General features: G+C 40.8%; 1 protein-coding gene across 1 annotated transcript in view; it reads left to right on the top strand.

The window, feature by feature from the left end:
- RAD50 (RAD50 double strand break repair protein) overlaps positions 1–13,517 on the top strand; it is an 84,578-nt gene extending 71,061 nt beyond the window's left edge. Inside the window, exons 22-25 of the mRNA XM_008014362.3 lie at positions 8,195–8,280; positions 9,143–9,285; positions 11,746–11,879; positions 13,220–13,517. Of these exons, the coding sequence (XP_008012553.3) occupies positions 8,195–8,280; positions 9,143–9,285; positions 11,746–11,879; positions 13,220–13,406 (550 nt within the window). The 3' untranslated portion in view covers positions 13,407–13,517. The remainder of the gene's footprint in view (positions 1–8,194; positions 8,281–9,142; positions 9,286–11,745; positions 11,880–13,219) is intronic.
- The last annotated feature ends 490 nt before the right edge of the window (positions 13,518–14,007 follow it).

The raw sequence follows: 14,007 nt of genomic DNA, 5'->3' as shown, positions 1-14,007 counted from the left end.
TAAGAAATGGAGACAGCAGCCAGGCATGGTGGCTCACACCTGTAATCCCAGCACTTTGGGAGGCCAGGGCAGGATCACCTGAGGTCAGGAGTTCGAGACCAGCCCGACCAACATGGTGAAACCCCCTCTCTACTAAAAATGCAAAGATTAGCTGGGCGTGGTGGGGCATACCTGTAATCCCAGCTACTCGGGAGGCTGAGGCAGGAGAATTGCCTGAACCTGGGAGGTGGAGGTTGCAGTGAGCCAAGATCGTGTCATTGTACTTCAGCCTGGGCAATGAGAGCAAAACTCTGTCTTGAAAAAGAAAAAAAAAAATGGAGACAACGAATATAGATAATTCTTATAACAACTTCTCCTGTGACGGGGAGCAAGAAAAATGGGGCAATGGTTAGAGTGGACCAGGGACCAAGTTAAATAGGCAGATTGGTTTTGTTTTCAATTTTACTTGTAAGTATATTGCTACAAAGTCAGCTCTTCTCTTACTTACAGCCCATTGACCTGCAGACCTGGGGTTTCATATGTATTCACTGAATAGAAAACCATACATAGGAGCCCTCCAGCTATTCCTTCATACCCTGGGAATCAGTGACAGCAGGAATAAGAATTCCCTTCACTTCCAAGATTAGGCTATAGGAGAAAAACTAAAAAAAAATTCAACAACCCCTGCTCTGCCACTTTGTCAGGCTCTGGGAAAACAGGAATATCATACCCTGTCCCTCCTCCAAACTGCGGACAGTCTTTCTGATGGAGACCTTGGTAGGTGCTCCGTAGTCTGTTTTTGACCTGGGCCTGGGATAAGGAGGAAGGGCTTTTCGGCAGAGAAAAGTGCCTCAGTCACAGAGGCATCATGCTGAGGAGAGTGAGGACCTATGAGGGAGCTTAGTGGAGCCAGGCAGGGGTGGAGAGGTACAGGAGTGCTTTCCAGCAATTTAGACTTGCTTAAGGAACAAAACCAGGCTGTTTACTGAGTTCTGTTACATGGTACTCAGATGGATTCTTCTAAATAAAGAGAAAAGAAGTGATACAAATTTCCTCAAAATTGAGTCTTTGTGGGCTTATGCTTGCAAACAGTGGCCTTTTCAAGGTTTATACAGTGAGCCCTAAATTTGCCTTCTAACCCAGAAGAAAGTAGGTACAAAATTTCCCTCGTTCTTTCACGTCTTAGAATAAAGCATGCAGTCAGTGTAATTGTTGCGTTCAGCTGTCTATTTAAGGTAACACAGGAAATCAGCAGTGCATTTTCAAGAAAAGCTGATTACCATCTGTTATTAGTAATCATCTAAAAACATCAGTAAGTATAAGCATTGGCAATGGTCAGAGAGACACATAGATGAAAAGGGGGTAATTATCCATCATTTGGAATGTATTACCCCATACTAATACAATATACCAATTTAAATGATTTTAGAATATATCACTCAAGATATGGTGTTCTACCCTATGCCCAAAATGTTCTACTCTCATTTTTCCCCAGATGTGGAAGGTTGCATATTGGGTCATACTTCTTTTAAGACTCGTTGTAAACACGTAACCTTTACCATTTTGCATCCAAGGTGGCCAGCTTTCTGTGAGGCTCTTCAGAGGCTGGGTCCCTGCATTCAAGGGGAGCTTCAGATGAGGGCTTTATTCAGGGCTCACCTTATAGTCACCATCTCCATCATGACCATGGATGCAGTAAGGTTTCACAGTAGCTCCTGCAACCTCAAGAGGGTAGATTACAAAACCCAAAGATAGCCACTGGTTTTTCACACCTAAACAAATGTTTATCTTGCCATAGTGGTTGAACCATAGGCTGAATTGTAAAAGCTGATGTTTGGGAGTCTAGCTAAAGAAAATTAAGTTAATGAGTTTAAAGAAGCAAGAACTGGAAGGGTCCCCTCCCGGAAGGTGAGATATTGGTCTATGGGGTGTCCAAGGGAGAAAATCCAGTCATGGGTTCTTAGCTTCTGTTTCTGGTTGGGCCAATAAAGCCTCTTCCTCATCCCTCTTTTCTGCTTATCACTAGAGACAAAACTAAAAACCATGGCTTCAGTCTGCTAAAAGCCTAGAACAAAACAGAACAACAACAAAATAAGGCAGGCTGGGCAAGCTTGTTAAGACTTTCATGGATTACCAGAAATATCAATGCCATTAAAGCCATCATTTTTCCTCATAAAATGCAATCGATTATTACTGAAATTTTTAATGAAATCTTTCAGACTCTTAATGAGTATTTAAATATCAGACTAAAGTAATTTATAAATCATTATTTTCTGAGATCTTAGAGCTTCTCTTTTTTTTTTTTTTTTTTTTCTTGAGACAGTCTCGCTCTGTCACCCAGGCTGGAGTGCAGTCATGCAATCTTGGCTCACTGTAACCTCCATCTCCCAAGTTCAAGCAGTCCTCCTGCCTCAGTCTCTCAAATAGCTGGGATTACAGGTGCCCACCACCACACCTGGCTAATTTTTGTATTTTTAGTAGAGATGGAGTTTTACTATGTTGGCCAGGGTGGTCTCTAACTTCTGACCTCAAGTGATTTACCCACCCTGGCCTCCCAAAGTGCTGGGATTACAGGTGTGAGCCACCTCACCCGGCCTCTCACTTTCTTTTGAGAACCAGTTTTCACAAGGAAATCATACTACTTCGCATGAGTTAGTATATACATTTAACTGAGAGATGTGCATACTCCAGGCAGGTGGAGCTGATACACTAGCCAGATGACTACTTGACCATAACAGTTTGCAGCCCATGAAATTCAAATCTTTGCCTCAGCACACGGTCATGGACTTTCAAGGTCATTCTGTAAGTTATTTGATGTTAAATGCCTGTAAAGTCCAAGTGACAAAAGTGTATTAAGTTAATTGGGCCACTATATGTCACTCAATAGCTCCTAGAGGGTTCTTGTACAGGATCTCACTCTGTCACCCAGGCTGGAGTGCAGTGCTGTGATCACAGCTCACTGCAGCCTCGACTTCCTGGGCTCAAGCAGTCCTCCCACCTTAGCCTTCCAAACGCTGGGATTGCAGGTGTGAGCAATCCAGCCCTGAGCTGCTTTCTTTCCATGGCTTCAGCCTAAGTAACTCGCACCTATTACCGTGGTAGCTTTCCCACCTCTTATCTCTTACCATCCTTCCCACCCCCATCTCCACCCATTATACTTCTGTCAGCTTAATTTTCCTAAAGCTGGTGGTCCCTATTCCCTTCTAATTTTAGCAAAGACTTCCATACCTGGGCTTTCCCATTTCAATTCTTACTACCAAGTGTGTTCTAATCAAACAATTTTGTTCCCTTAGTATGTCCCATATTTTCCTGTGCTATTTCCCATCCTTGGAATGTTACGTTGATGAAGTCCTTCCCAAATATATGTGATTTTTTTCCTATCTTTGTACTTCATAATATTTTGTACCACTTATGCAACTAAAGCCATTCAGCCTTGTATTACAGATATTTGGGCTTCCCCATACTCCATAACTGCAAACCACAGAACACACTTCAAGGTAGACTTAGGTTCATTTCCATGACAATGTCTAACTTTGATTCAGCCCTTAAGAATTATTACGTTGGTGACATATTTTCATTTCCCTCACAATGGCTTTGCACGTAGTACACCCAAATAAATCTTTTCTGTTCTTTGTGAGCATTATCACAAGGTATTTTTCTGAGTTTTGTTTTTTTTTTTCCATTTAACATAGCGGTAATCTTTTACATTCATATATTCAAGTACTTTGTATTTTTAATGACTGCATATTCTGTAAAATGCATGATATCTTTATTTAACCATTATTGAACATATTAGAAAGCTTTTGAATATGTGCTACTACAGATAATGCTGCAGAGTGCATCTTTGCACACTAGAGCAGATATATCAAAAAGACAGCTTCCTAGAAATGGAGTTACTGGCCCAGAGGTTATGTATATTTTTTAGTTAGTGCCAAATTGCCTTCTAAAAACACTTATAAAATTTCCACCGGTAATATATGAAAGTACCCGTTTCCATGTCTGGATTTTGTTACTGACATTTTACTGGCTGCACAAAAGAATGCTTGCACTTTAATTTACATTTCCCTCTTTTTACTAGTGAAGTTAAATGTCCTTTCATATGTTGTCTATTTGTATTTCTTTTCCAGAAATTACCTATTCATATCTCTTTGCCCGTTTTTCTACTAGGTTGTCTTTTTCTTGATTTGTCACATTTTAATAGATTCTAGATGTTAATTATTTTCACATACATTGCCGGTGCCTATTCCCAGTTCATCATTTGTCCATCAACTTTTTTTTTTTTTTTTTTTTTTTTTTTCTTTTTGAGACAGTTTAGCTCTGTCACCCAGGCTGGAGTGCAGTGGCACAATCTCAGCTTACTTCAACCTCCGTCTCCTGCCTCGGCCTCGCAAGTAGCTGGGACTACAGGCATGCACCACCACACTTGGCTAATTTTTGTATTTTTAGTAGAGACAAGGTTTCACCATGTTGGTCAGGCTGGTCTCCAACTCCTGACCTCAAGTGATCTGCCTGCCTCGGCCTCCTAAAGTGTTGGGATTACAGGCATGAGCCACTGTGCCCAACTACCTCAGCTTTCTTTATGGTATCTTTTGTAACTTTTCATTTTTAGGTAGTCAGATCTTTAGTCTTTTGATTTATGTTGTTCCTTGTTTAGAAAGGCTTCCCAGTCCTAAAATTATCAAAATGTTTTCTTCTGATGGTTTTATTTTACCTTAGCTTTTGTTTTGTTTTTTTCAGACAGGGTCTTATTCTGTCACCGAAGCTGGAGTGCAGTGGCATGATCACAGCTTACTATAGCTTCAACTTCCCAGGCTCAGGTGATCCTCTCACCTCAGCCTCCCAAGTAGCTGGGACTACAGGCACTCACCACCACACCCAGCTAATTTTTAAATTTTTTTGTAGAGATGGGGTCTCACTATGTTGCCTAGGCTCAAACTCCAGGCTCAAGCGATCCTCCCACCTCAGCTGCCCAAATACTTTAGCTTTTAATCCTTTGATTCATTTGGATTTTATTTTGAGGTTGGATAACAGGTAATGTTATTTTTTTATCCTTTGTAACACTATTGAAACCTTTCCAGTTGATTTGAACTGTTGCAGTTATAAACTAACGTTCTATATGCATTTGGGTTTGTTTCTGGATTTTCCTTTGTACACCAACTTTTAAAATTTATTTTTTTTTCTTTTGTGTTATCTCTTCTATGTGAACTTTAGAGTCAGCTTATGGATTCTATTAAGCATTTTTTAATCATATTGGGATTTCTGTTTGGATTGTATTTAATTTATGGATTATTTGAGGAGAACGGACATCTTTGTAATATCAAATCTACCATTCTGGACTCCTTAGTATGCATCTCCTACTCAATCATGTTCTTTTCTCCTATGGTAAAGTTTTACAGCTTTTTCCTCCAGCTCCTATACCCTTTTGTTACACTTATTCCTAGGCATTTTATGGTTTTTATCACCACTGTGAATAGGATCCTTTTTTTTCTATTGCCTTTCCTATTGGTGTTTGCTCTAGATAATAAAACTTCATTTTTATATATTTATCTCTGGCTACCTCATTAGTCTGAATAAGTTTTCAGTTGATTTTCTTGGATTTTCTAAGCATACAGTTCTGTCACCTGCAAAAGCAATAACAGGCTTTTCTCTCTTTTTTTCATTTTTCATTTCTTTTTAGTTAGGAATTTGAATTGTGAAATCCTTAAGTTGTTAGGGATTTCCAGGACATTATTTTAGAGCAGCCATAATAGGAGGCATCTTTCTCTTCTTCTTAGTTTTAGGAGGAATACTTCTATATATTTTAAATTAAATTTGATGCTTTCTGTGGATATCTGAGGGAGTCATTTTGTCCAGTTAAGAAAACGTTCTTCGATTTTTCACTTAGGATATTTTATCAAAATTCAGTGTTATAGTGTATCAAATGTTATTTTAGACATCTGTTACTACAATAATTGAATTATTTTCCCCAATTTTACTGTTTCTTGTTGTAAACACTACTTGGTCATGATGTATTCTTTTTACTACCCTTACTACTAAATTTGGTTTTATTTAGAATGTTTATATTCATAAGCAAAATAGCCTTGTACTTTTTTCCCCTTATGTTTCTCCTTGCTGTGTCACACTTTATATACTTGGGAACTAGGTGTATCTTGAAGATTTGATAACATTTCCTCATAAAACTGAGTCTGGTGGCTTTAAAAGATGGAATTTTGACTGCCTTTTCAATTTTAACTATCATATTCAAGGGCTATTAATATCCTACCCACTTTTCTCTGATCTTGAACAAGTTACTGATTTCATTGAATCTTAGTTTTGTTAACAGTAAATGGAGATAACAGTATCTAATTCCCAGTATTGTCGTAAGGATTAAATGACATTGATTATTTAGCATAGTTTTGTCTCGCATATGGTAAATGGTCATCAATAATAATCATTATTATCATTGTTATTCCCTTATGTAGATTACTGTAGCAACCTTCATCATCCACATCTCTTACACAGTACAGCCGTAAATTCCACAGTAGACAGAGAGGATATGAAGATGAATTAATGGTCCATCCCACAGTGGTAGTCATCAGCTCCATCTGACACACTCTTTGGTGGGTTGAGACCTCTCCCTGAACTAGAGCTTTTTCCCACAGTGCTGTGTCTCAGCAGACCTGGCCATGGGACAGGATGCACCACCTGTGTTGTATAAGGGAGCCAAGGCAGACTGCATGTGTGCGCCTTGGCCACCCCTGCCCTGTCTGGAGCTTGTTCTCCACATTAGAATGCTTATGTTAGTTTTTGAAGATTTTTAACTTGAATGGAAAGATAACTTTTTTTTAATGTCATTTGAAAAATCAGGATCATAATATATAAGCTATGGAAAGGCAGTCCTTACATGATTGGTCTAACATTCCATCAGTTTTGTTTTGTTTTTAGGAAATACTTAGATGTTTTGTCTCCTTTTGAAAGGAGCATAAAATGTTAGGCTGAGATAAATGTATAAGGTAGAAAATGGAGACTTGTTGCATTCTCATCAACAAGCAGAATATGGTTTTTTCCAGTCTTCTACTACTTCACAGTCCTTCATCTGATATTTAAAATGTATTTATGTTGAGTCATTTCTTTCTCTCTTGCTGGTGAACCAGAAGATCATGAAATGATTCTACAGAGGCAGTAGCATTATGTTCAGTTTCTTTTTTTGTATGCATCAGATAAGAGGCCTGCAAATGGAAGTAAGTTGCCTCACATCCTTTGTATGGTGATCGCAGTAATGTTTGCCTTTTTACCACTGGTGCAACATTTATTAGTTCTATAAACCCGCTTCCAGAGAACCTAAGGGCTTTTTGATGAAAGGTGACTGTGGTGGGAACAATGTTAGGTTTTGACAGGCTACTTTTGTTTTTACAAATATTTCTGTTCTTTCTTTTTAGTGTTTAGAAACTACTACCTTAAAAGAGAGTTGGGGACAGGGACATGTCTGGACTAAGTGGAAGTTAGTGCTTAGAGTTAGGATTTGGAATATAAAGATGGAAGTTAATATTTAGAATTAGGATTTCTGAATCTATGAATAGGAAGGTAAAATAAAATTTTGATGTCAGTTCAGCTTAAGCTTCTAAATCATTCTCGCTGAACCAGAGCTTCCCATTGGTAAAAATGTAAGATCTGAGGAATAAAAGCAGCGTAAGAAGCTGACTTTTGGTAAGCCCTAACAGTGATAAAAGAGGGACAAGGCGGCAGTTCCAGCGATTCTCATATTTTCCCCATAGACTGCCGGCTGCTTGGCCAGCCATAAACCTCCTCCCCTTTAACTCCCTCTCGTTCATTCAGCAGGCCTTCCTGTGACCCGTGAGTATCAGTGGAAGCAGTCCCTCCAATAAGTTACCACGGCCTAAGAAAAAAGTCTACAAAATTATGTTTCCTGAAGTTTTCACAGTATTTAAGTATTTACTTAAAGGAGTATTTGTTATATCCTATAGAGTGAATATGGAGAAGGGTGACCCTGGAGCACTAGAAATAAGCCTACCAATTTTCAGTATTAGCCAAGCAGCAAAGTTTTGCTGCTGTTTATTTTTTCTAGCTATTACTGTATTCCACTTTTACCATTGAAAATATTGAGGAAGTTATTTATATTTTATATATATTATATATTTTATGTATTTTAGTATTACTATTACACATAATTATATATCTTTTATATATATAAAGGACCAATGGCTTCTTTTTCCAGAGCAATAATGAAATTTCACAGTATGAAAATGGAAGAAATCAATAAAATTATTCGTGACCTGTGGCGAAGTACCTATCGTGGACAAGGTGAGTACCATGGTGTATCACAAATGCTCTTTCCAAAGCCCTCTCCACAGCTCTTCCCCTTATGACCTCTCATCATGCCAGCATTACCTCCCTGGACCCCTTTCTAAGCATGTCTTTGAGATTTTCTAAGAATTCTTATCTTGGCAATATCTTGTAGCAAGAAAATGTAAAGTTTTCTGTTCTAGAGCCTAACAGGACTTACATATTTGACTGCAGTAGGCATTATATTTAGCTGATGACATAATAGGTTCTGTCATAGTGTAGATAGGGATAAACCAAAATGCGATAAGAAAAAACCATCCGGAGGAAACTTTTTTTTTTCAGATGGAGTCTCGCTCTTCTTTGTCACCCAGGCTGGAGTGCAGTGGCACAATCTTGGCTCACTGCAACCTCCACCTCCCAGCTTCAGGTGATTCTCCCACCTCAGCCTCCCGAGTAGTAGCTGGAATTACAGGTGTGCACTGCCACACCTGGCTAATTTTCGTGTTTTTAGTAGAGATGGGGTTTCACCACGTTGGCCAGGCTGGTCTCAAACTCCTGCCCTCAGGTGATCCACCCGCCTTGGCATCCCAAAGTGTTGGGTTTACAGGCATGAGCCACCATGCCTAGCCCAGAGGACGCTCTTAACGGAAACTAAGAAAGACAGAGTTGAGGCTGAGGAACTGGAGCATCTGGGTTGCTTCTGGCCAAACCACCAGGCTCCTGAATCCTCCCAGCCAGAGAAAGAGGTTCCACACCAGCCATTTTTTTCCCCTGGTAATGTCAGCCTCGTGTGTTGTTCCTAGGCTTACTTGATACGTTTGTAAATGACAAAAGGCTACAGAGCATAGGTTCCTTTAAAATATTCTTTTTTCTGTGTCAGATATTGAATACATAGAAATACGGTCTGATGCCGATGAAAATGTATCAGCTTCTGATAAAAGGCGGAATTATAACTACCGAGTGGTGATGCTGAAGGGAGACACGGCCTTGGATATGCGAGGACGATGCAGTGCTGGACAAAAGGCAGGTATCTCAAAAGCCTGGGGAGCCAACTCACCCAAGTAACTGAAAGAGAGAAACAAACATCAGTGCAGTGAAAGCACCAAGGCTACACCTGAATGGTGGGAAGCTCTTGGCTGCCACATAATATGAATCAGGCTCAGCTACTATTATTACACCCTCCTGAAGCTAACCATCATTTCCTGCAACATTATGTAAAGTAGACTTTTAAAAGAAGGGCCTGAAGCATTCTTGCAGCATAGGCTAAATGTAGAACAAGAAGCTGAAGACCTGTTAAGAGTTTTCATGGCACTCCTTATCAGAATAAGGTTACTGTCTCATCAGTTATAAGATGTACCACTATTTTATGTGCCAGCAGGAATGAAAAAATGCAATTATAACCATAAGATGTTTTAGAATCAGTGACATCATAGTATTGCAAACCAGATTCTAGCTTAAGCCAGAATGAACATAGGAGGGAGTCTCACTAAGGAAGTAGCTCCTCATAGGACTAAGTCCCCACCACCACATACTCAAAGACTTAGCTGCTGGGTCAGGCCCCTTTCATCAGGTGAGGCTCTGTGAGGACAGCCTGCGTTGGAAATCAGGAAGAGGAATGAAGTTTTAAAGAGTCAGGAATATGGCATCCTTGGGGAACAAGGCTGGGTCCTTCACTGTGCACAGATTTGTAACAAAGATGTCACAGATTCTTGAGCTTTCTGCTTTCAGATTAAGGCAGAAGATTACACTTGAGAACACCTCTAGGCCCTTGATTTTTTTAAATAAAATTCTAAAATCATAGAAATGGATGCTCACATTATCTAACCCATTTTCATAGTTTGCAATTTTTGCTTAAAGAACATGCCATGCAGCTGGGCATGGTGGATGCAGCTGGGCATGGTGGCTCACGCCTGTAATCCCAGCACTTTGGAAGGCCGAGGAGGGCAGATCATCTGAGGTCAGGAGTTCGAGACCAGCCTGACTAACATGGTGAAACTCCATCTCTATTAAAAATACAAAAATTAGCTGGGCATGGTAGCGTGTGCCTGTAATCCCAGCTACGCGGGAGGCTGAGGCAGGAGAATCTCTTGAACCGGGGAGGCAGAGGTTGCAGTGAGCCGAGATCATGTCATTGCACTCCAGCCTGGGCAACAAGAGCGAAACTCCATCTCAAAAAAAAAAAGAAAGAAAGAACATGCCATGCATGTATGTATGATGTTGTCAGCCTAGACAGCTGATACCAATTTAAAGCATCTGCAGATTACTATCTAAATCAGTCTACAAAAATGACCAACTTGTGATCTGTAATCAGTATCCCTACCTACTTTGGTGATTTTTAGTGGTAATTATAAATGAGAAAATACAGAGTGTGAAACATGGTCTCTTTGGATTAAAAATACTTACAAAAATATCTTGAGGAAAAAGATTTTCTGTAGCTATTCTGAGTTATGAAAATTAATTAGCAATAATTGCCCCCTTGGTGTGAGGGGAGAGAACAAATAATGGAGGTGGGCGTCCATCCTACCTAACACTGGCTTTTGTTGAGGCTCTCGAAGCCAGCCAGGGACTCTGCATGTGAGTAGGTGGTGGTAGAGTTGACAGCAGTTTGGATTCAAAGACAGGAAATGCCTGTCCCTCACAGGGCCAGGCTGTGGCTCTGTCTTCTGGCTTGCCTAGGCATCAAAGAAAAGACGTAAACTATTCTAAAATTACCAACTCACTGATTCGTGCACACCCACCCACAAATTGAGGGGGAAAGGGGACTTACAGCTCACAACAGAGTAGTTTATACTTCCCAGAATAGCCCTACTCTGTCAATTCTGTGTGTCTTGTATCTTCAGATGGCTTCAGTTAGGTCTGAGGGTTTTAGTATTAGGTTTCTAGTAACCGTGAAAATGCCTAACAGTTCCAGTTACTTGGATTTTCTACAGGTAAGCTTAACTGAAACCACACTTCTATACTCCTGATACTTTGACCTAGGATTTTCTTTTTATTCTCTCACTCTCAGAATTATACACAAGAATATGGAAATTTAAAGGTAGCTGAGAAAAAGTGAGAGGCTCTAGAAAATGTGTCAAAGTTTTCTGACAGACCCCATTATCAGGAAAATAGCCAGGTCAAGAATTTTTAAGGTTGCTAATCCTACAGGTTTATTAAAATTACAGATAAATGGCATTGTCTCTGTTTCTAGCCTTTGGTCTCAAGTTGGTTGTAGCTGATGTAATTTTTTATGTGAAGGCATCAGCATTGCTCTGAGCATTTTGTTTTGTGGTGAATGATGGGCTGAGATCATGCAGGTTCTCCTTCTGGAGGACATAAGAATCTGGTCCCAGTGCTGGGCTCTCCCAAAGGGCAGTGCTTTACCTAACAGTGAACCTGTGATGTTTCCCACTTTTCCCTCTGAAAAGATCATGTCAGGACTGCTTGCCTGCCATGAGATGAGAAGGTCTGTGCTGGGCTTCTCACATAGGGGCTTTTTTCCAGGTATTAGCCTCACTTATCATTCGCCTGGCCCTGGCTGAAACGTTCTGCCTCAACTGTGGTATCATTGCCTTGGATGAGCCAACAACAAATCTTGACCGAGAAAACATTGAATCTCTTGCACATGCTCTGGTTGAGTAAGTATCTCACATTTGGGGACAGGTTGTGATAGTTTTTCAAGATCAAGAGAGTTCTGTGGTGAAAACGTTCTCTAGTTGTGTTCCCCACTTCTTGGGGAAGCCAGTTGGTGCCAGGCCCTGGGCTTTACCTTTTGATAGTAATTCTTCAGATCCCTCCTAAAGGAACTAGATGGTGAATAGCAGTCCCAGACACATCCTGCCGCTCCCCAAGTGTGTTCACAGGGAGAGGGTCACTGGAGGGGTTCCTGGTCTGGTTTTTCTGTAAACCTACCAGAGGAACCCACATGTCATGCACAGCAATTAGCATGCCCTGCTAAGACATCTGTAGGTAGTGGTAGTAGATTTAGGACTGTCTCCCCAGCTTTCCACATGTGTCAGACAACTGTGAAGAATGACAGAGCTCTTACTCAAAAAGCTTATTCAAGATTAGGTAAAATCCAGTGAGGGTAAAATTGCACATACCTTTTACCACATTCACCTGGGGTGGGTACAGACGCCAAGGTTGTCAAGCAGCTCTTGCGTAAGGACTATGCTGGAAGAGAAAAAGGCACTTTCCCTGAGGTCAAAGGGAGGTGTTTCAGGCACTCCTGGCTCCAGACAGACCCTTACTGGCAGAGAGGGCCAGAAGGAGAGCTGAGCAGCACAGGGCCACCTTTCTGCAGCCATCGCAAGTAAGGGCGAGTGCTTTTGAAACCTCAAGTACATCCAGCTCCAGGAAGAGGGGATAAGTGGCTAGCTAAAAGAAAAAGTCTTTCAGGTTTCAGTCACATTGCTGGTTACCTCAGCAAAATGTTCCCAGAACACCCACTCACATCCCTGTGTGTCATAGTAATGATGCATCTAGTGACTGGTGGTGGCAGAATTCTAAGTAGACCCAGCTCTTAAGAAAGCAGTGTTATTCCCCTTACCTGCAGTTTGTCTTTATTACTTTAAAATTTTTCTTCCAGAGAAAAGTAGTAACAGGTCAGGAAAATCCCAGGCGAAGGAATAAGCCTTCTATAGTTGAACAGTTTGGGTATTAAGGAAAACTCAATAAAATAATTATACCTGCTTTAGTGAGAACTTCTGGAAGAAACTAGTTATTGTATTACTATGAGTCCCTAAACCAGACCTAAGTGAGGAGTCAGCCCATGTGTCCCTACTGTGTGGAGAGGAGATGAGACTCCTGCCTGGCTGGCCTGAAGGTCTGGGGTCGCTCCTCCACTTCCTGCAGGGTAGCTGGGGCCCTGACACACACAGCACAAGTTCATGTGTCTGGCAAGGTTTGCAGTGACTTTTCAAATCAAAGAAGGGGTTATGCTCTTTACTAATAATATGTTCTAAATATATTGTTTCAGGATAATAAAAAGTCGCTCACAGCAGCGTAACTTCCAGCTTCTGGTAATCACTCATGATGAAGATTTTGTGGAGCTTTTAGGACGTTCTGAATATGTGGAGAAATTCTACAGGATTAAAAAGAACATCGATCAGTGCTCAGAGATTGTGAAATGCAGTGTTAGTTCCCTGGGATTTAATGTTCATTAAAAATATCCAAGATTTAAATGCCATAGAAATGTAGGTCCTCAGAAAGTGTGTAAGAACAAACTGCTTATTTCTGATATCAACTTAGTAAGAAAATATATTCTTTCAAAGGAACATTGTGTCTAGGATTTTGGATGTTGGGAGGTTCTAAAATTATGAAACTTGTTTCACTGAAAATTGGACAGATTGCCTGTTTCTGATTCCCTGCTCTTCATCCCATTCCAGGCAGCCTCTGACAGGCCTTCAGGGTTCAGCAGCACAGCCGAGACTCGACTCAGTGCCTTCCTCCCCAATGCAAATGCATGCTCCTTCTCAAAGCACTGTTGAGATAATTATTGCCTTGAAAATTTATGGTTTTGGTATTTTTTTTTTAATCATAGTTAAATGTGGCCGGGCGCGGTGGCTCAAGCCTGTAATCCCAGCACTTTGGGAGGCCGAGATGGGCGGATCACAAGGTCAGGAGATCGAGACCATCCTGGCTAACACGGTGAAACCCCGTCTCTACTAAAAAATACAAAAAACTAGCCGGGCGAGGTGGCGGGCGCCTGTAGTCCCAGCTACTCCGGAGGCTGAGGCAGGAGAATGGCATAAACCTGGGAGGCGG

This window comes from Chlorocebus sabaeus, chromosome 23 (genome assembly GCF_047675955.1).
Source record: "Chlorocebus sabaeus isolate Y175 chromosome 23, mChlSab1.0.hap1, whole genome shotgun sequence".
Lineage (NCBI taxonomy): Eukaryota > Metazoa > Chordata > Mammalia > Primates > Cercopithecidae > Chlorocebus > Chlorocebus sabaeus.
Note: the sequence above shows the minus strand (reverse complement) of the source record. Positions and strands in the feature narration are given on the sequence as shown.